The sequence below is a fragment of the Scyliorhinus canicula genome, chromosome 1, assembly GCF_902713615.1.
Source record: "Scyliorhinus canicula chromosome 1, sScyCan1.1, whole genome shotgun sequence".
NCBI lineage: Eukaryota > Metazoa > Chordata > Chondrichthyes > Carcharhiniformes > Scyliorhinidae > Scyliorhinus > Scyliorhinus canicula.
In genome coordinates, this window is record NC_052146.1 from 101830062 (window position 1) to 101852869 (window position 22808).

The window sequence follows — 22808 nt, forward strand, 5'->3', positions numbered from 1 at the left end:
AAATTGGTTTCATAAGATAACTACTTTACAGGTTCATACACTTGCACCATCTTTAAATGTTTCATCAATGAAAGCACATTATTCCCTACAAAAAGTCTAAAAATATTAGAATTCCAGCAATTGTACAGGATAACCAGCCACATTAACAAAACATTGGTTGAAATTCCAGTGTTTTCAGTTTTAGAAACAGGAGTAACTATATGGTCCACTGACCTGTTGTACTATCGAATATTACAGCTTATCTTCAATTCCCCATATCTCTTGTTTCCTGGACATCAAAACTAGTCTTTTTTAAATTCATTCGCGGGACATGGGAGTCACTGGTTGCGTAAGCATTTGTTGCCATCCCTAATTGCCCTTGAAGAGCAGTTAAGAATCGCCCATTGCAGAGGATCTGTAGTCACATGTAGGCCAGACCAGATAAGGAGGGCAGATTTCCTTCCCTAAAGGATATTAGTGAACCAGATGGGTTTTTAACGACAATTGACATTTTTATTGAATTCAAATTTCACCATCTGCCATGGTGGGATTTGAAGCTGGGTCCCCAGAGCATTACTCTGGGTCTCTGGTTTACTAGTCCAGTGACAATACCACAACACCACTGCCTTCCCCATGACCATGTCTCTGAGTATGTCCTTCTTCAGCTCAGTGTCAGTTTTTGATTTATTATGCACCTGTAAAGTACCTTGGGATGATTTCCTGCATTATTAGTCATTATAGAAATAGTAAGCTTTTGTTAAACTATTTATAATTTACTCAAATTATACAATCATAGAATTTACAGTGCAGAAGGAGGCCATTTGGGCCATTGAATACAAATAAATACCAATGGTATAATATGCAAGTCAATAGAGATTTAACACAATAGTCTGTGTAATATACAATGGTTTATTGTTTTAACATTAGTACTCTAATGTACAAAATATAAATCAAACATTATACTGATAATAGTATAATCATTCCTGTCCTTATTCAATAATTCTAAACAACCAAACAGAAATGAGATGTATAGATGCAGGAAGAAGCAAAGATTAAACAAAAAATAATTAAATTCCAATCCCAAGATGCCACTACTGGATTCCCATGTTATGCTGTGGTCCAAAGAGAAACTTAATATCATTTGTTGCCCCTTCATATCTTAATTTAGGTACGAGAAACCTGAAACTTGCTTGTCTCTACTTTTCTGTCGGCAACATATACATTGTACAAATCAGTGGCAAGAACTAACATTTTGCGCATCAGTGACATATCTTTGACGCAACCCAACTTGGTAAGAGAAACATCCAGATTCAGAGAACTATTGATCATTACAGGTTTGAGAAATGGGGGTATATGCAAAGCTCAGTAAAGTACCACATAGCTATCAAAGAACAAGCTTAAAAAATGGCCACTTACAATCAGAACACGGTATTTTGTGCTTTCTTTGATTAAATTTATACAGTTTCAATTAAATCCAGCAAAACAAACTATATTATTTTTGGCATTAAGATAATTTACAAATATTTACTTTTCTGTGCTACAAGTCCAATTTTAACTAAAACCTCAAGTTTATATCTAAACATTAGCAACAGTACAGACCCTCTGTTAAGAGGATTAGAGGCACTGTGAACAAGTTTCCTTGCTGCAATATTGTAGAGGTTCTGGTTAAGATCAAAAACAGTTTTCAGTTTATTTTTTCCAGTGATATAAACGTGCAGGATAACAAAACAGAGAATTCAGTCATTTACAATGAAACAACATGGAAAACCCAAGTACAACAAGCCACATCATCTCATCCCTTTAAAATTTACATGTTACTGCAGGATGACTTGTTACCTGAGCTGAGCTGCTAACTATGAGATAGGCTCTCCCGGTTTTAGAATTGTTCAGAATTCTGGCTTTGTGCCTTCTCGCACTTTAAAATTGGCTTAATTCCTCACTTATTCGGCATCTGTTGACCTGAAATGATCCTCATCCACCGTAGAATAGATGTGTCCTTCATTGCTCAGAAATTCTACTGCTTGCCTATATGGACACAAAATTGTAACCATGAAACTGTCTTGAATATTTAACTCAACACAAGTGTATTAGCAGTAAATAACACTAACTTGATGGCAACAATGTTCATATTCTTCAGTGTTCTCTTCATGAAGTCAATGCTCATGCCTTCTTGTTCTCGACAATTTCGAATCAAGTTGAGTACCTGAAAGAAAATTTTAGCCACCATAAATAAAGTCAGTAAATTCAATTTTCAACTTCTATAGAAGCTCGAAAGTGCAGGACGCAGCCACCCGGCCCATCAAGTCTGCACTGCCCTCCGAAATAGCACCCTATCCAAGTCCACTCCCCCGCCCAATTCCCGCAACCCCACCTAACCTTTAGGGCACTAAGGGGTCAATCCACCTAATCTTCACATCTTTGGACTGTGGGTGAAAACCGGAGCACCCGGAAGAAACCCAAGGAGAATGTGCAAACTCAACTCAGACAGTCACCCAAGGTTGAAATTGAACTCGGGTCCCCGGCGCTGTGAGGCAGCAGTGCTAACCACTGCCACCACACCCTAAAAAGATATTTTTAGTTTGCTTCTACATTTTAGACTTTCTTAAAAAGGGACAACAATTTTAGAAAATGAAACATTTCCACACTTTACACAGTATCAAATACACTCAGATACAACATGGGTTTAATGCAGTACAAATGCCTTTACATTGTATCAAAGTTAGAAAAGTGACTTAAGGATTTTTGATACTTATGAAAGCAGCAAGGAAGCAGGGCTTAAGTTCCAGAATATAGGATCAAACTTAAAGGCAGAAGTACCCTCGATTGTGACCATCTTCAAAACTGTTCCATTTTGATTTCACACATCCGCTAGTCTTGAGACAATGAGTTCCTTTATTGTGTTAGATTTGTTCAGTGAATGTTTAGTGGGGGTTGTGGGGGGAGAACAAAGGAGATGGTGGCTTAGTGGTAATGCCACTGGACTAGTGATCTAGAGACCCAGGCTAATGTTCTGGGGATAAGGGTTCAAAGTCACCAGTCATGGTGCAATTTAGTTCATGTAATGTTCTGAAACTGAAAAGCTTTTCCCAGTAATGGCGACCACAAAACTACTGTTGATTGTCATAGAAACCAGTCCGGTTCACTAATGTCCTTTCAGGAAGGAAATTTGCCAGCTGTATCATGTTTGCCTTACATGTGACTCCAGACAGCAATGAGGCTGACACTTAGCTGCCCTCTGAAATGGTGCAGCAAATCACCAAGTTCAAGAGAAATTAGTGATGGGCAAATGATAGTCTTGCCAGTGACACATCCCATGAAAGAATAAAAAAATTGCGCTGACCATGAACTGGGTTGACATTATCCATTGCTATTAGAATTAACATATTTAATCTGTGAAAATCCTATCAATTTGCACAAAATTCAAATCCAAGTTACATAAATTAACAAATCATCCCATGCATCCGTCCTATTAAAATATTGTCACAAGCCAGTATATTTTAAATAGAAAACTGCTAGAACTAAAATGTCCAAAAAATTGAATTGCACACCGCCAAATTAGTGATCTACAATGGATGCATTGTGTTCAAGATATATTGCCATATTGCGCACATGAAGTCTCAAGAACTACTTGTAAAGTTTAAATCAAATTCTCGTTTATGTACACGGTTATATTGCTAACACAGATCCTGGTTTTCTGATTTAGGGTTTATCTATTAATGCAGCCATAATTATAAAACAGTCCTTTCTGAATATCTGGCTTATTCAAGTAATACAAACCAGCAACCTAATTGCAAATAGGTGTTTCCTGAGTTTAGGGCCATAGATAAGATACCCTTGATGTACATGGTTCACAGAACGGTTACAGCACAGAGGCCATCAGGCCCATCATTTAACAGTGTCCGCTGAAAGGGAGATCAACTGCATTATTTTTCTCTTAACCCTATTGCTAATAAAGGTCAGCCCAGACAATATCACATAATTATTCCCTTGTTAGTTTACCTGACTTTGTTGACTTGTTAGTCCATTCATCAGTGCATCATTACCACCAGCATACATCCCCATTGCATTTTCATTTCGCATTGGGGTGTGCAAAGCTAGAGATCCTCCAGGTGCAGGCTGTGAGACATAAATTATAAAAATGAAACCTCAGAGCAATGTTTCATTGGATAAATGACTCTTCTGAGGTGAGCATGTGTAGAAGTCTTAATTTCAGCTTAGCCTAAAATTCACTCTTAGACTAAGATTTCCACTCTTCACCTGAATGTGCTAAATGTTCCACTTATGCCAACAGCCCTCTGTTGTTGCCAAGCAATGAACAATGACAAGTGACCCAAAGTTGATCATCCGCCAAGACGTATCACGTTTTCATCTAATTGAACATATGCACTCAATATGGTTAGGGTTGGAATCCCTTTCTAGCCCATAAAACGATCTTGTATCTCTGCGCATTAAATAGCCCAACATTCACTCTCCTGTTTCGACTGTCAATCTACAAATCGTAAGCCATTTTAATGGGTATAAATGGGCTCGTAAATCTCTTTTCACTCACTCTTTTCCCCAGGTGAAGTTCATTTTGCATGAACTGAAAAAATATTTAACTGATGCATATATCAGCAAAAGCACTCTAGGGCCAAATCAGTCATCTAGCTAACTACAAAAGTAAAATCGTGCCGGTGCTGGAAATAGGGGTGCTGCATTGTTGAGAAGTGCCAGCCTGAAATTAAACAAAGCCCAGTCTGCCCCCTCAAGTGGATGCAAAAGATCCCATAACAGTATTTCTAAGAGCAACAGGAAAGTTGCCTCGTGCCCTGGCCAGTGGTTAGCACAGTTGCTTCACAGCTCCAGTGTCCCAGGTTCAATTCCCGGCTTGGGTCACTGTCTGTGCAGAGTCTGCACGTTCTCCCTGTGTCTACATAGTTTCCTCCGGGTGCTCCGGTTCCTCCCACAGTCCAACGATGTGCAAGTTAGGTGGATTGACATGGCCAATGCCCTTGGTGTCCAAAAAGGTTAGGTGGGGTTATGGGGATAGGGTGGAGGTGTGGGCTTGGATAGGATGCTCTTTCCAAGGGCCGGTGCAGACTCGATGGGCCGAATGGCCTCCTTCTGGACTTTAGATTCTATGGTTCTATGAACCTTACATAAACAGTGCTGTTTGTGGGAGCTTTCTGTCTGTAAATTGGCTGTCACGTTTCCTATCAAAATCACCACACTTTAAAAGTACCTCATTGGATGTAAAGTTCTTAGATATCGTGGTGTTGTGAAAGGCACTACATAAATGCAAATCTTTTTCCCACCCACACTCCAGGACCACAAAGTTGGCTCCCCTTGTCCTCACCTTCCATCAGCTTGCACATTCAATGGATCTTCTTGTGCAATTGCCACCACTTCCAGCATAATGGGATCAAGCGCATCTTCCCCTTTCATCACTCTAAGTGGCTGTTCTTCAGTGACACTCTGCTCCACTTCCCAGTCGCCCCTTATCCACTCTCCCTCCAGTGCAACCAGAAGAAACATCTGTCCTTTCACCTCTTCCCTTCTGATCATTCAGGGCTCCACACACACCCACGCGAATGAGCAATTTATTTGCACATCTTTCAGTTTAACACATGGTATTGACTGAGTGCCACCTATCCTATACTGGAGCGTGAAACACCTCCAGTCTTGTCCCCACTCCTATTCTGACCATTACACCATCCGAATGAGGCTCAATGAATGCTAAAGGAACAGCGCCTCATCTTTTGAGAAGACACTTTACAGCCATCTCGACTCAACGGAGTTCAACAATTTCAGGTCATAATCTCTGTACCTATTTTTTGGGACAGTTGCTGTTGCTAATGATCGTTTTTTCCTTTGACATCTCCCCTATAAACACATCTTTTGTTTCACTTGTGCCATTACCATATCCTTTTGCCTTGCTGTCATCACCTTTTTTGCCATTAACCTCAGCCGCCTTCCCGTTTCATTCTTTCCCTACATCCCCTGTTCTGCATCTATTAAAATCAATTACAATTAACTTTTTTCAATGATTAAATTGTGTCAACCTAAAACGTTAAGTCTGCTTCTCCCTTCACAGATACTACCTGATCTGCAAAGTATTTGCAGCATTTTCTGTTTTTATTCCTAGCTGACTATTGATTGTTCTATTATATAATGCAGCAAATTCTCACTGTTAGAAAGATTAGCTGAACTTGGATCAGAATTTTGTCAAACATTTGGCTTTGTACTCACCTGTGGCTTGTTCAACAACAAGTGAGCCTGCACCACCTCCAACATGTGTGATGTCAACTCATTCATGTCTTCTAAAGCCATGATTTTAAATGCTACCAAGCTCTTCTTGTTCTATCAAGTTAAAAGGAATAATTAAGCTCAAAATCAGGAGGGCATTGGATTAACATTCATATTCAATATTCTCATATATTGCAAGTGCCTAAAAAGTGTTGTGTTGTAAAAGAAACTGAAGAGTTACAAAATAACTTTTGCTTTTGTTCCATTTTAATATAGATAGAAGATTGTCAAGATTTGCTTAGTCGAAACTTCAAACAACAAAAACTACCATTAAGCCATGAATACTCTGTAAGAACTCTTACAACACCAGGTTAAAGTCCAACAGGTTTGTTTCAAACACGAGCTTTCGGAGCACAGCTCCTTCCTCGTGTTTGAAACAAACCTGTTGGACTTTAACCTGGTGTTGTAAGACATCTTACTGTGCTCACCCCAGTCCAACGCCGGCATCTCCACATCATGAATACTCCACTAATCTTACCTAGAATTATGAGCATTAATTTTGTCTCATCACTTAAAACAGTAATTCAGCCAATCCAATTCTCCTTGCAAAGATACGGTCAATACCAAACTGTTTAAATATTCAGAAAGAGGAGAAAACCAGGAATATATTCAAATGAACCACACTCTACAACTGAATTGATAGCTCCTGGTGGCATGATATATACATAGCAATCCAGATCCGTTATCGAAGGATTTGGTATCATTGCCATAAAATATACCAAACTGCTAACCAGATGAAGTACCTCCGTATATTCTTCCTAAATATTTTTCTAAAAAAATTTAGAGTACCCAATTATTTCTTTTCCAATTAAGGGGCAATTTAGTGTGTCCAATCCACCTACCCTGCACATCTTTGGGTTGTGGGGGTGAAACCCATGCAGACATTGGGAGAATGTGTAAACTCCACACAGACAGTGACCAGGATCGAACCCAGGTCTTCATTTCCACAGGCAGCTAACCACTGCGCCACCGTGCCGCCCTTCCCAAATTATTTACATATTTTAATAGATCATTCCTTTCAATTATTGCATTACATTAAAAAATTGGAAACAATATGCATTATCTAAAAGCCCCATGTCCCACAATACTAAATAATCTAACTACAAGAGCAGCACACTGGCACAAATTAGCACTACTGCCTCACAGTGCCAGAGACCCAGGTTCGATTCCAGCCTTTGGTGACTCTGTGGTGCTTGCATGTTTCCTCTCTCTTTCCTCCCCCCCCACGTAGATTTCCTCTGGGATCTCCGGTTTCCTCCCAAATCTAAAGATGTGCTGGCGAGATGGATTGATCACGGTCAATGCGCGGGGTTATGGGAATAGGGCAGGGGTGTGGACCTTCGTAGAGTGCTTTTGCGGAGGGTCAGTGCAGACTTGATGGGCCAAATGGCTTCCTTCTGCACTGTAGGGATTCTATGGATACAATAAACAAATGTAAGAGTCTGCATTACCTGGAATGATCGAAGATGGCCAGCTACCTTTACATAGCTGCCAGGGGGAACCACAATATTCTCACTTCCCACTTCCTGCATTAAACAAAGGTCAACATTTGATAGAAAATTTAGAAGCAGAGTAACTTTAAATATAGTCAAGAAAAAAGGTGAATCTGAAAAGGAAAATCAAAAACAGATGTATGAAGTTAAAATTGGTGCTTTTCACTGTCAAACTTCTTTTTGAAAGGGATGAAAGTGATACTTCAGTAAGGTTAGCAAATAAGAGCTGTGGTGATCCTCAGATTAAATCACCACCGGTCAGCTCTTCACCTCAAGGGGAAAGTATGGGCCGAATGAGACTATGGCGACTTTACTTACTTTATACGAGTGCACACTTAACACTGAGTTGATAATGAACGACTGAATTTATACAATGATCTTTATTGTCACAAATAGGCTTACATTAACACTGCAATGAAGTTACTGTGAAAAGCCCCTCGTCGCCACATTCCAGCACCTGTTCGGGTACACAGAGGGAGAATTCAGAATGTCCAAACTACCTAATAGCACATCTTTTGGGATTTGTGGGAGGAAACCGGAACACCCGGAGGAAACCCACGCAAATACAGGGAGACCCTGCAGACTTCGCACAGTGACCCAAGCCGGTAATCAAACCTGGGACCCTGGTGCTGTGAAGCCATAGTGCTAACTATTACACTACCGTGCTGCCCCAATTGCGTTATGCAGGGCAAAGTTATAAGTACTTGCAGAAACACAAGCTAATTGAGCGCAGCGAGATCAGGCTTAAAAGGCAATTTGCGTTTGACAAATCTTCCAAACTTCTTTGAAGAAACAGGATAAAGGAAATACAGTGGAGGTGGTTTATGTTTGATAACGCGTTAGTAGCTTGGGATATTTTTGTAAATGCAAGTTGTTGTTAGTATTACATATTGGGCTGCTATTTATTGCTCAGATCCTGTTAATTCACGTCACTTAGTTTGAATTATCTGTGAATTCAATTTTTGGGGGTATGAAAATGATCCTGTGCATTGAATATAATTCAAGTATTGCAAAATATAAAAAAAACCTCAACTCACGAAAGTAAACTATGGGTGCAATTCTCTGTCCTCGTTGTACTCTCCCTCGAGCGAAACCAGGCCAGTGAATAGTGGGAGAGGCGGAAAGGAGAACCGTGTCAGGCACCAAACAGTAAGCGGCCTGCTCCCGTGGGCAAACACAGGATCCTGCCGTAGTGTGGCAAGAAAATAATTAACACCCACTTAAGCCCTATTTTCATACAATCAACGAGAGGGACCCCACATCCAATGGCCTCCCCAGCAAGTGGTCATGCTGGCGCCGATTAGTATTCCTTTTGAAAAGTGTGAACCTGGAGGAAGGGCTTCTGTGAGAAGCCGAGGAGGGGAATAGCCATCTTTGCTCGCAGGCAGAGCTCGGGGTGCAGGGCTTGCGGGGCATGGGGCACCCTCAGCAGGGTTAAGAACAAAGAACAAAGAAAATTACAGCTCAGGAACAAGCCCTTCGATCCTCCCAGCCTGCGCCGATCCAGATCCTTTATCTAAACCTGTCGCCGATTTTCCAAGGATCTACTTCCCTCTGTTCCCCGCCCATTCATATATCTGTCCAGATGCATCTTAAATAATGCTATCGTGCCCGCCTCTACCACCTCCGCTGGCAAAGCGCTCCAGGCACCCACCACCCTTGCGTAAAAAACTTTCCACGCACATCTCCCTTAAACTTTCCTCCTCTCACCTTGAAATAGTGACCCTCTGTAATTGACACCCCCACTCTTGGAAAAAGCTGGTTGCTATCCACCCTGTCCATACCTCTCAATTTTGTAGACCTCAATCAGGTCCCCCCTCAACCTCCGTCTTTCCAATGAAAACAATCCTAATCTACTCTAGCTTTCTTCATAGCTAGCACCCTCCATACCAGGCAACATCCTGGTGAACCTCCTCTGCACCCTCTCTAAAGCATCCACATCCTTCTGGTAATGTGGCGACCAGAACTGCACGCAGTATTCCAAATGTGGCCTAACCAAAGTCCTATACAACTGTAACATGACCTGCCGACTCTTGTACACAATACCCTGTCCGATGAAGGCAAGCATGCTGTATGCCTTCTTGACCACTCTATCGACCTGCGTTGCCACCTTCAGGGTACAATGGACCTGAACTCCCAGATCTCTCTGTACATCAATTTTCCCCAGGACTCTTCCATTGACCATATAGTCCGCTCTTGAATTAGATCTTCCAAAATGCATCACCTCGCATTTGCCTGGATTGAACTCCATCTTGCATTTCTCTGCCCAACTCTCCAATCTATCTATATTTTGCTGTATTCTCTGACAGTCCTCCTCACTATCTGCAACTCCACCAATCCTAGGGGATTTTCACAGTAACTTCATTGCAGTGTTAATGTAAGCCTACTTGTGGCACTAATAAAGATTATTACATTATTACAGAACGCAGAAAGGAGGCAAGAGACCAAAGCAAAGACACGATACGAGACCATGTGGCCACTCGGGCTGTCTGAGTGGTGCATCGGACTACTCAAAATGCGGTTCCAATGCCTCGACTGCTCCGGTAGTACCCTGCAATACACCGCCCGGAGCGTCGCCCACTTAGTGGTAGTCTGCTGTGTTCTCCACAACCTGGGCACAGTAGCGAGGTGACGTTCTGAAGGTTGGGGATGAGGAACATGTGCCCACCTCTGTGGAGGAGGAGGATGATGATGAGGCCCCAGACCAGCAGGGGCTGGCGGACAAGCCTGGGGATGAATCGTGGACCAGCCGGAGGCTGCAGAACAGGCGGCAATGGCGAGGGTCAGGCAAGTAGGGCCAGAGAGGCCCTCACACTCACCCGCTTCACTTAGGACAGGGTCTGGTCCGTTATTGCTACTTTCCGCACTCCCTCCCCCACTCACTTCCCATCCTCCCAGAGCATGTGTAACATCACTCCAGGGTGCTGGGACTCTGTCGGCACCGTCAGCAGGTCACTGGTGAGGGTTGGGGGGGGGTGATGATAACCTGCAGAGAGCTGAACGCCGGTGCTCCTCAATCCATGCCATTGTCTGACCCCCTCCCTGTCTACTGAGTGCTTGCGCACACCCATCACCTGCACGCAGTGTGCCCGGGGAGAGGGGGGGGGGGGGGTTGCCCGGAGAGATGGGCCAAAGGTTTGGAGGTCGGCCCGTGTTGCGGACAAAAGTAGCAGAGGCATCAAATTGGTTGTGGTGAAGGGTTTTAAAATGTGTCAAAGGTGTTCAACAATGCCTCATTCTCCCGATGGTGCTGCCTCACTCTCCCCATCACCCCCTGCCGCCCTCTTCTCCCCACCCCCCACCACCCCCTCCCACAGGCCCACGTCTCGAAATCTCGGGGCCGGTCTTCTCAGCGTCACGGCTGTGAGCTGACAGGGGTTGGCTATGTAAGCCGGGTGGGCGGGCTGCGGTATGGCCTCGTTAACTGGACCAATTAAAGTTGAATAGTGTTGCCACTCGCTACCACACTTAGAAATCTTTCCGTTGAATCACACCCTATATAAGTGATCTAGAATTAAAGGAACGCTACTGAAATTCATCCATGGCAATGGATTTCTGGGGAGAGAGAGGATGGGAAAGGGATAGAAAATTGAGGACATGAAACAGGTTAGCAGGGTTGGCAGATGGATAGCAGAGTAGAGCAATATGCTTCAGAAATAAGAAGAAAAAGATAACATTTAAAGGCTTCAAACAAAGTAAAATAGAAAGGACCTTCATGGTCAAGATAATTAGGCCTGACCATTAAAGAATCCATAGGCTTAAGGCTAGATACGTAAACATAGAAACAAAACAACAATTACTATTATGTGTGTAAATCAATAGGATAGGTGCAGGACACATTAACAAGCATATAACTGGGGCAAGCAATAACAGTCTTGAAGTTTTTTAAACAATGTACTTGTTCATTGGATGTGCATGTCACTGGTCAGTCCAGCATTTGTTCGTAGGTCTTGTCCATCCCAAATTGACCATGAGAAGGTGAAGTCATTGAAAAATCTTTTTTTTTTAAATATAAATTTAGAGTATCCAATTATTTTTTCCCCCAATTAAGGGGCAATTTAGTGTTGCCAATCTGCCTAAACTGCACATCTTTTGGGTTGTGGGGGTGAAACCCACGCAGACGGGGGAGAATGTGCAAACTCCACAGACAGTGACCCGTGACCGGGCAGCATTGCTAACCACTGCGTCACCGTGCCGCCAAAGTCATTCAAATATTACTGATCTTTTCTTCACAGTTGTGGCGGGTAATACAGGGGCTTACAGAGGACTTTAAGATTAAGAGTTATAAGATAAGTAGCAATAGATTGTTTCTGTTGAACAGAGAGACAGTAAAATTAACACATATTTCTGATAATTACAAGAAACTGAAAGGGTAATTTAGAAGATAATTTTTTGCAGGCATTATAAGAAGTCTGACAACATCAGGTTAAAGTCCAACAGGTTTGTTTCAAATGACTAGGTTTCGGAGCGCAGCTCCTTCCTCAGGTGAATGAAGAGGTGGGTTCCACAAACACATATGGACAAATTCAATGATGCAAGATGATACTTTGGACTCGCATTCAAAGTATCGTCTTGCATCACTGAATTTGTCTATGTTTGTGGAACCCACCTCTTCATTCACCCGAGGAAGGAGCTGTGCTCCGAAAGCTAGTCATTCGAAACCAACCTGTTGGACTTTAACCTGATGTTGTAAGACTTCTTACTGTGCCCACCCCAGTCCAATGCCAGCATCTCCACATGACTATGATGTTAAGAGTTCTTTGCTGTAAATTACTGAAACAATGCATGTTAATTGTTTTAAAATAGAATTAGATACCTGGTAGACACCAGTGAAAATAATCAACCTATTTCTGTTCTGTAACATTCCACAATGCAAAAAGAATTTAATGACTACAAAATAATCCACATCACATTAGATTTGTTAAAAAAAAAGAGAAAATAGCATCTAATGACAATTACCACATGGTGAGTTTTTTTTTTTTTTTTAAAAATTTAGATTACCCAATTATTTTTTCCAATTAAGGGGCAATTTAGCGTGGCCAATCCACCTACTCTGCACATTTTTGGGTTGTGGGGGCGAAACCCACGCAGACACGGGGAGAATGTGCAAACTCCACACGGACAGTGACCCAGAGCCGGGATCGAACCTGGGACCTCAGCGCCGTGAGGCGGTTGTGCTAACCACTAGGCCACCGTGCTGCCCACCACATGGTGAGTTTGTAAAATACAATTAATGCAGAACCTCAGTTTCAGACTAATGGGCATTGACCATGCGACATGTTTGAAATTATAACCAAGTACAATTATCTTGCCAATAGCAACCAGTTATACCATTAATAGGTCACTAAGTTATGCAACTAGTTCAAGAAAGAAGAAGTTTTTTTTTTTTTTTAAAATTTAGCGTACCCAATTTTTCCCCCCCAATTAAGGGTCAATTTAGCGTGGACAATACACCTAACCTACACATCTTTGGATTGTGGGGGTGAAACCCACGCAGACACGGTAAGAATGTGCAAACTCCACACGGGGCCGGGATGGAACCCAGGACCTCAGTGCACCAGGCAGTAGTGCTAACCACTGCGCCACCGTGCTGCCCTAAGAGAGGAAGTTAGGTGACTGATGCAAATAGGGGACTTACTCATCTTGCAGCACAATTCCCAGTTACAAACAGGACAGATGTTCTCACCAACTAAGTAAAACACATGAGCAGACCTGGACACAAATTCCTTTAATATCCCATACTTACCAGAATTAGATAATTATAGTGATCTGAGACAGTGCACAGTTCACTAGCATTATATTTAAAGACCTGAACGAGAATGGAATACACTCATAATGGAGCTAATACATATATTAAGGTCCTATGTAGAAGCCAATTTACTTACATCAGTATCCACCCACTGTCTTACATCCATTGGGGGTGCTGTCATATCGTCCAATTTGTATAGAATATTTGTTGGGGCTTTCTCCGCATCTTTGATCATGCCAACCACAGTTACCTAAGAAATGGAAACACTTATGACAATCTGTACATTCCATACTGGATTAAGGAATATACTACAGGGGGAATAGAATTAAAACCAGCTTCTGGTGTGAGGCGCGGCGGAGAGTGAATGCCTCCACCTCGTGCGAGGTTGGGGCTGATACAGCCGAAGGTGGTATACAGAGCACACCTCACGAGGGCGAGGATGAGCCGATTCTTTGAAGGAGTATAATGAATCATGTTCATATGTTTTGATCCTGTCCAAAGCTAGAGGATTACTGGAAGGAGGTTTTTAGGGTAATTTCTAAAGTGGTGCATGTGAAACTGGACCCGGGCCCCCAGGAGGCCATACGCGGGGTGTCAGACCAGCCAGGGTTGGAAACGGGTGTGGAGGCAGATGTTGTAGCCTTCGCCTGGTTGATCGCCCAAAGGCGGATCCTGATGGGATGGAGAGCAACCTCTCCACCCTGTGCCCTGGCATGGCAGGGGGACTTGTTGGAATTCTTGACTCTCGAGAAGGTTAAGTTTGAACTGAGGGAAAGGATGGAGGGGTTCTACAATTCATGGGCATTATTCATCATGCACTTTGAAGAACTGGATAACATCGAACATTAGTTGGTTGGGGGGGGGGGGGGGGGGGGGCTGTGTGTGCTGATGGTGACTATGGGTGCTTTCTGATTCCTTTTTCTCATTTGTCTATGTGAACATGCGGGCTAATGTTTGGGGTTTGGTGGGAGGATGTGATGATTGTTATTGATATGGGGATTGACATATTTGTTACCGATTATTGTTTGTTTTTGATGGGTGTACATTTGGGAGAAAATGTGAAAAAGGAGAATAAAAAATATTTTGAATTAAAACCAGCAAAATTAGTAAGGCATCTACACATTGCTCATGATCAAGAAAACCATTTTGACCTCTCCCTTGTACCTGTACAATACTTTAAAAAATAGGTATCAGATGAAACCTCAAAAACGGTCCATAAAAATTGGGTTTTCTTTTAAAGTAAATTAACAAGCATGTCACTCATATTTGGTGATCGCATACAGTACTATGGATTAGATTAGATTTTACATCCAAACTGAACCAGATAGTTTATTTTCTCCCTGCACCCCCTTTAGAAAAGCAGGAAAGAGGCTCAACAAAGACACAAAAAAGTCCTGACAGCCAAAAGAGAGGCTTATTCAGTTATGAAAAATATGGTATTCAGTGATAGGTTATGAATCATTTTAAAATCACATTACAGCTACTCAATCTAGGAATATTCAATAGTTCCAAATTCCACACTCACCTGGGACAACTCCACCTCTCCAATTCTGAAAACTTCCTCTATTTGAGTAGCAGACATTAGCTGTGACACCGTACAAGGAACTATTTGCTGGGCCCGTGATCTCTGACAGAAGAATCGATAAAGTTAACTCCACAATTCAGCAGATCCCTTAATTACATTTTTACAGAAGCGGAAAGAAAAGCAACTGGTATAATCACATTAAAGAATAATTCAATTTACATATTATTTGTCCAAGGACAAGATCATGTACTTTAAAGCACTATCAGCATTCCTGGGTACATCCTGTCTGACCAGCAGGACAGACCCTGCAGAGCTGGCAGAACAATGGTATACAGTGAGGAGGGAGGTCAACATAGACTCTGGACCCCATGAAGTATCATGGTTTCAGGTTAAACATGGGCAAGGAAACCTCCTGCTGATTACCACGTACCAGCCACCATCAGCTGATGAATCAGTACTCCTCCATGTTTAATATCACTTACAGAAAACACAGAGGGTGGCAAGGGCGCAGAATATGCTCTGGGGAGGAGACTTCAAAGCCCATCGCCAAGAGTGGCTCAGTAGTACCACCCACCACAGACCGAGCTGGCTGGGTCCTAAAGGACATAGCTGCTGGACTGGAACTGCAGCAGGTGGTGAGTAAACCAACAAGAGGAAAAAACACACTCGACCTCATCCTCACCAATCTGTCTGCTGCATGACAGTATTGGTAGAAGTGACCATCGCACAGTCCTTGTGAAGACAAACTCCCGTCTTCACATCGAGGATATATTCCATCGTGCTGTGTGGCACTACCACCATGCTAAATTGGATAGACTCCGAACAGATCTAGCAACTCAAGATTAGGCATCCATGAGGCACTATGGGCCATCAGCGGCAGCAGAATTACATCAAATCATAATCTGCAACCTCATGGCCCGGCATATCCCCCACTCTACCATTACCACCAAGCCGGGGGTCAACCCTGGTTCAATAAAGAGAGCATGGCAGAAGCAACACCAGGCATACCGAAAAATGAATCTACAACACAGGACTACTTGGGTGCCAAACTGCATAAGCAGTAAGTCATAGACAGAGCTAAGCGATTCCACAACAGACACATCAGATCAAACCTCTGCAGTCCTGCCACATCCAGTCCTCAATGGTGGTGGACAATTAAACAACTCACCGGATGAGGGTGCTCCACAAACATCCCCATCCTCCAAGATGGAGGAGCCCAGCACATATGTGCAAAAGACAAGGCTGAAGCATTTGCAACAATATTCAGCCAGAAGTGCCGAGTGAATGATCGTTCTTGGTCTCCTCCAGAAGTCCCCAGCATCAGAGATGCCAGTCTTCAGACAATATAATTCACTCCACGTGATATCAAGAAAAGGCTGAAGGCACTGGATACTGCAAAGGCTATGGCCCTGACAATATTCCAGCAATAGTACTGAAGACTTGTGCTCTGGAACTTGCCGTACCACAAGTCGAGCTGTTCCAGTAAAGTTACAACACTGGCATCTACCCGGCAATGTTGAAAGTTTCTAGGTGTGTCCTGTACAGGCAGCACGGTGGCGCAGTGGTTAGCATTGCTTCCTACGGCAATGAGGACCCGGGTTCGAATCCCGGCCCTGGGTCACTGTCCGTGTGGAATTTGCACATTCTCCCCGTGTCTGCGTGGGTCTCACCCCCACAACCCAAAGATGTGCAGGATAGGTAGATTGGCCACTCTAAATTGCCCCTTAATTGGAAAAAATAATTGGGTACTCTAAATTTATTTATTTTTTTAAAAAAGGTGTCCTGTACACAGGAACAGGACAAATCCAACCCAGCCAATTACCGCCCTATCAGTCTACTCTCCATCATCAGCAAAGTAATGGAGGGAATCATCAACAGTGCTATCAAACGGCACTTATTCAGCAATAACCTGCTCACGGACACTCAATTTGGGTTCCGCCAGGGTCACTCAGCGCCTGACCTCATTACAGCTTTGCTTCAAACATGGACAAAATAGCTAATGCCAGCAGGGAGGTGAGAGGGACTGACCTTGACATCATGGCAGCTTTTGACCAAGTATGGCATCAAGGAGCCCTAGCTAAACTGGAGTCAATGGGAATCAGGGGGGAAACTCTCCGCTGGTTGTAATACCTGGCACAATGGAAGATGGTTGTGGTGGTTGGAGGTCAATCATCTCAGCTCCAGGACATCACTTCAGGAGTTCCTCAGGGTAGTGTCCTCGGCTCAACCATCTTCAGCTGCTTCATCAATGACCTCCCTTCCAACATCCTTCCATCATAAGGTCAGAAATGGGGATGTTCGCACATGACTGCAAAATGCTCAGCACCATTTGCGACTACTTAGATAATGAAGCAGTCCATGTCCAAATGCAGCAAGACCTGGACAATATCCAGGCTTGGGTTGACTAGTGGCAGGCAAGGACCATCTCCTACAAGAGAGGATCTAGCCATCACCGCCTGACAGTCAATGGCATTGTCATCGCTGAATACCCCACAATCAACATCCAGTGAGTTACCATTGATCAGAAACTGAACTAGCCATATTGATACAGCGGCTACCAGGGCGGGCCAAAGGCTAGGAATACTGCACCAAATAACTCACCTCCGGACCCCCCCCCCAGCCTCCCCCAAAGCCTGTTCACCATCTACAAGTCAGGAGTGTAATGGAATACTCTCCACTTGCAGCTCCAACAACTCAAGAAGCTTGACACCATCCAGGACAAAGCAGCCTGCTTGATTGTTCCCTCTTCCACTAACATTCAAACCCTCCACCACAAGCAGTGACAGCCAGGTGTACCATCTACAAGATGCACAGCAGTAATTCACCAAGGTTCCTTCGACAGCACCTTCCAAACACATGACAGCTATCACCTAGAAGAACAAGAGCAGCAGATGCCTGGGAACCACAGCACCACACCCTCCAAGTCACTTACCACCATGACTTGGGAATATATCGCCATTCCTGGGCGGCATGGTGGCACAGCGCCAGGGTCCCAGGTTTGATTCCGATCTCGGGTGACTGTGGAGTTTGCACATGCTCCACATGTCTGCGTGGGTTTCCTCCGGGTGCTCCGCTTTCCTCACAGCCCAAAGATGTGCAAGTTTGGTAGATTGGCCATGTTAAATTGCCTCAAAGTGTCCAACGATTAGGAGGGGTTACAGGTGATTGGGCCTCAATAGGTCGGTGTAGACTCAATGGGCCGAATGGCATCCTTCTGCACTGTAGGTACTCTTATGATTCCTTCATTGTCACTGGGGCAAAATCCTGAAACTCCCTCCCTGACAGCACTGTGGGTGTACCTACACCTCAGGGACTGCAGTGGTGCAAAAAGGTAGCTCATCACTACCTTCCGGAGGTAACTACGGATGGGCAATAAGCGCTGGCCGAACCAGCAACGCCAACATCCCGTAAATGAATTTAAACATTTAAAAAAAAAATTACAGTTTAAGCAATGATTTTATTTCATCGGCATTACAAGGATTGATCATTTTTCACAATCTGAGAAGATGGTTCAATGGTTTTAATTAGATTATTACAGGACTTGGCAATAAATGGCATTGCTAAAATCGAAATAATAGCAACATGACTGTATCCTGGTCCAGGTTGCATTTTATTTGCCACAGCCGTGATCGGCCAGGATTTTGACCGCAGTCACATTACAAAGTTACATATATTTCCAGGACATGCTAGCATTTTATGTCACAATAGATTACTGAGTAGTCAAAATTAAATATATTTTTACCAAATGGCTTTACATAAATCAATTAGATGGAAATTTAAGAAAATATTATGAGTACACACCTGGTAACACTTACTGATCAGTTCTAACAATGCCACTTTTGCCAAGATCAATTTTTATTTTCGGGATGCAACAGTGAACTTCACTTATTATCTGCATAGCTTCTGCATACAGCTTTATCGTAAGGCAGCTCTCGCTGTTTTTCGATTAAATTGTCAGAATTAAGCAGAGTCAAAATGCTGATAGCAACTTCATAAAATTCTTGCATGCTTTTTTGATCAGGCAAAATGAGCAACCTCAAAAAATCGAAGAAAAACTTGGAAAACAAATTTTAAAATAGTGCAAAAAGAAATATGTTGCAGTGCATCACACAAGATTACGATTAATATTTAGAACATATAGAACATAGTACAGCAGAGGCCATTCGGCCCATTGAGTCTGCACCGACCCACCCAAGCCCTCACTTCCACCCTATCCCCGTATCCCAATAACCCCTCCTAACCTTTTTGGACACTAAGGGCAATTTAGCATGGCCAATCCACCTAACCTGCACATCTTTGGACTGTGGGAGGAAACTGGAGCACCCGGAGGAAACCCACGCAGACACGGGGAGAACGTGCAGACTCCGCAAAGACAGTGACCCAGCAGGGAATCGAACCTGGGACCCTGCCGCTGTGAAGCCACAATGCTATCCACTGCGCTACCGTGCTGCCCATAAACAAGACCAACACCAATTTCTACATTTTGGAGAAAAGGGTGTGCACTTATGTCACCAAATTTTATATTACATTCCACGGTCAAAACTGTAGAGATCAATATTTTGGCTTTGTACTTACAGTTTTCCGGTCACTTTGGCTGCCTCCAGCTGGTGAGCCAAATCCTCCAGGTGACTGCAAATAGCCCCCACCTCCTGCACCAGTATCTCCAAAACCTCCATAGCCACCATCAAATGAACCTAGAAAATAGGCTTAGAGGTCAGTCACAGCATTGAAAAAGTGACATATACCTGTCAGCATGTTATTATAAGTCTCCAATTTTCATTTCTGAATCGCATACGAATCTCCATCCTACACATGGAGATGGATCACCCAAATACAAACCAAATTAAGCTGCCATCCTCAAACATATGTTCACAAAGTACGTGTAGTGTCAACTCCCTGTATGCCACTTCTCTCCTTTATCTGCCATAAAGGGAGGTGGTGGTATTATGGTATTGCCACTGCACTAGTAATCCAGAGACCCAGGGTAATGCTCTGGTGACCCGGTTTGAATCCCAACAAGGCAGATGGTGAAATTTGGAATTAACTATCCAATGGAAGACCATGAAACCATTGCTGATTGCTGAAAAAGCCCATCTGGTTCATTTATGTCCTTCAGGGAAGGAAATCTGCCATCCTCACCTGATCAACTACACGCGACTACAGATCCACAGCACTATGGTTGACTCTTAAATGCCTCTGAAATAGCCTAGCTCAGTTCAAGGGTGTTAGGGATCGGTGCTGGGTCCCTTGCTGTTTGTAATATAATGATGTGGAGATGCCAGCGTTGGACTGTGGTGAGCACAGTAAGAAATCTTACAACACCAGGTTAAAGTCCAACATGGGCAGCACGGTAGCATGGTGGTTAGCACAAATGCTTCACAGCTCCAGGGTCCCAGGTTCGATTCCCGGCTGGGTCACTGTCTGTGCGGAGTCTGCACGTCCTCCCCGTGTGTGCGTGGGTTTCCTCCGGGTGCTCCGGTTTCCTCCCACAGTCCAAAGATGTGCGGGTTAGGTGGATTGGCCATGCTAAATTGCCCGTAGTGTCCTAAAAAGTAAGGTTAAGGGGGGGGTTGTTGGGTTATGGGTATAGGGTGGATACGTGGGTTTGAGTAGGGTGATCATTGCTCGGCACAACATCGAGGGCCGAAGGGCCTGTTCTGTGCTGTACTGTTCTATGTTTGTTTCAAACACTAGCTTTCAGAGCACTGCTCCTTCCTCAGGTGAATATACATTATAATATACAATATACATTAATAATCTGGACTTGAATACAAGAGGCATGATCAGTAAGTTCACAAGTGATACAAAAATTGGTGGTGTAGTAAATAGTGAAGAGGAAAGCCTTAGATTACAGGACGGTATAGATGGGCTGGTTAAATGGGCACAACAGTGGCAAATGAAACTTAACCTCAAAAAGTGAGGTAATACATTTTGGAAGGACTAACAAAGCAAGAGAATATGCAATTATTGGTAGAACCCGAGGAATAACAGAAGGTCAGAGGGATCTTCGTGTACAGGTCCATAGACCCCTGAAGACAGCAGGGCAGGTGGTTAAGAAGGCAAACGGGATACTTGCCTTTATTAGCCAAGGCATAGAATACAAGAGCAGGGAAGTTATGATGGAGCTGTATAAAATGCTGATTAGGCCACAGCTAGAGTACTGCGTGCAATTCTAGTAGCCATACTTTAGGAAGGAAATGTTTGCACTAGAAAGAAGAACCTGGATATTACCCGAGTTGGAATGTTTCAGCTATCAAGAGACTGGATAGGTTGGGGTTGTTCTTCTTTGAGTAGGGAAGGATGTGGAGACCCAATTAAGGTCTACAAAATTGTGAAGGGCATCGATAGGGTGGATAGGAAGGAATCTTTCCCCTCAGTGGAGGGGTCAATAACCAGGTTAGGGTAATAAGGTTAAGGGGCAGGAGGTTCAGAGGGGATGGGAGGTAAAACTTTTTAAGAGGGTGTTGGGAATCTGGAAGTCACTACCTGAAAGGGTGGTGGGGGAAGAACTCTCACAACATTAAAGTATTTAGATGAGCATTTGAAATGACATTACATACAAAGCTATGAACAAAGTGCTGAAAAGCAAGATCAGAGTAGATAGGTACTTGATGGCCAGGGCAGACCAGATAGGCTTAAGGGTCTCTTTCCAGTGATGTAAATACTATGACTGTCAGGATAGGCAACAAGTGCTGGTGCAGCCAATGACACCCAAACCACATGATAGAATTTTTAAAAATTCTCCTCCAGCCCCACCACACTCTGAGAAATTGGTCTAATTCCATAATTGGTGGCTGTGTCTTCAGCTGCTGAGGCCTTGGCTAAAAGACATTTTCTAGCAGCATATGTGAAGAAAGAAGCATAGTTTAACGTTTCAGGCCTTTGACCATTAACGGGAGATATTATATATTTTCAATAGTCGACAAATCCACACCAGTTTCGGTATCACAGAATTTACAGTGCAGAAGGAGGCCAATCAGCCCATCAAGTCTGCACCAGCCCTTGGACAGAGCACCCTACCGAAGCTCACGCCTCCACCCTATCCCCGTAACCCAGTCCAACCTTTTTGGACACTAAGGGCAACTTAGCATGGCCAATACACCTAACCTGCACATCATTGCACCAGTAGGAAAGCGGAGCACCCAGAAGAAACCCACAGCCACAGGAAAATGTGCAGACTCTGCGCAGACAGTGGCCAAGCCAGGAGTCGAACCTGGGACCCTGGAGCTGTAAAGCAACTGTGTATACATAAAATAATTTTACAACCTGTAGTTTTAAAAATTGCCATTTATTTTGTGACAAAAGCCAGGCTGCGTCTGCTTTACAGATTCAATATTACATATGGGGTATTTTTTAAAATCCAGGTCTCAATCCACCCAGTAAATCGCCTACCTACCCATCAATCTCCCTGCCCATTCTCATCCTCAACACCGTGACCCCCAAACCCTCAACACCGGGACACCAGGCCCCTGGGAAGGGCACGGCTAATCAGACCGGGTGGAGCCGAGCACCGGCTTAAACTCAATCCGAGGCCGCGACTCCGCCACCATCCACAGAGATAGACCAGCCGGGCCTTCCCCGGCTGGCCGTCCGGCGCCTCTCACCCGCGTTATTCCACATCCTTCCCCCGGAGCCGTTTAACAGACGAAAAACCTCGCGCCAGGCAAAACGCGCCAAGCAGCTCCCCGCGCAACCGCCAGCCACTCACAGACCTCCATAAGAGAAAACTCCTCTCTCCCTCAACCAATCATGGACAGTGATCCGAGAGGGTGCCGTC

The 22808-nt window shown here is 43.8% G+C and overlaps 1 protein-coding gene across 4 annotated transcripts; it reads right to left on the reverse strand.

Moving 5' to 3' along the window:
* Positions 1–867: 867 nt before the first annotated feature.
* rpa2 (replication protein A2) lies at positions 868–22741 on the reverse strand. 4 transcript variants are annotated; one of them, XM_038796401.1, is made up of 9 exons: positions 22636–22741; positions 19607–19725; positions 15032–15133; positions 13643–13756; positions 7716–7790; positions 6208–6318; positions 3979–4095; positions 2088–2182; positions 868–2004 (listed from the first exon to the last, which is right to left on the reverse strand). In XM_038796401.1, exons 1-9 carry the CDS (start codon positions 22649–22651, stop codon positions 1920–1922), a joined length of 834 nt encoding a protein of 277 aa, XP_038652329.1. In that variant the 5' UTR covers positions 22652–22741; the 3' UTR covers positions 868–1919. The 4 variants fall into 4 exon arrangements, with proteins under 4 accessions (XP_038652329.1, XP_038652335.1, XP_038652339.1 ...); XM_038796407.1 differs by lacking the exon at positions 22636–22741 and adding an exon at positions 22428–22606; XM_038796411.1 differs by lacking the exon at positions 7716–7790.
* Positions 22742–22808: the final 67 nt, after the last annotated feature.

What these genes read in the sequence shown, in the direction of transcription:
- rpa2 (XM_038796401.1), bottom strand. An exon ending in GCCAAAGTGACCGGAAAACT is followed by an intron (nt 15,134 to 19,606) that starts GTAAGTACAAAG and finishes TTCTTCTGTCAG; the next exon opens with AGATCACGGGCCCAGCAAAT. An exon ending in GCCATCTTCGATCATTCCAG is followed by an intron (nt 6,319 to 7,715) that starts GTAATGCAGACT and finishes TTAACTTGATAG; the next exon opens with AACAAGAAGAGCTTGGTAGC.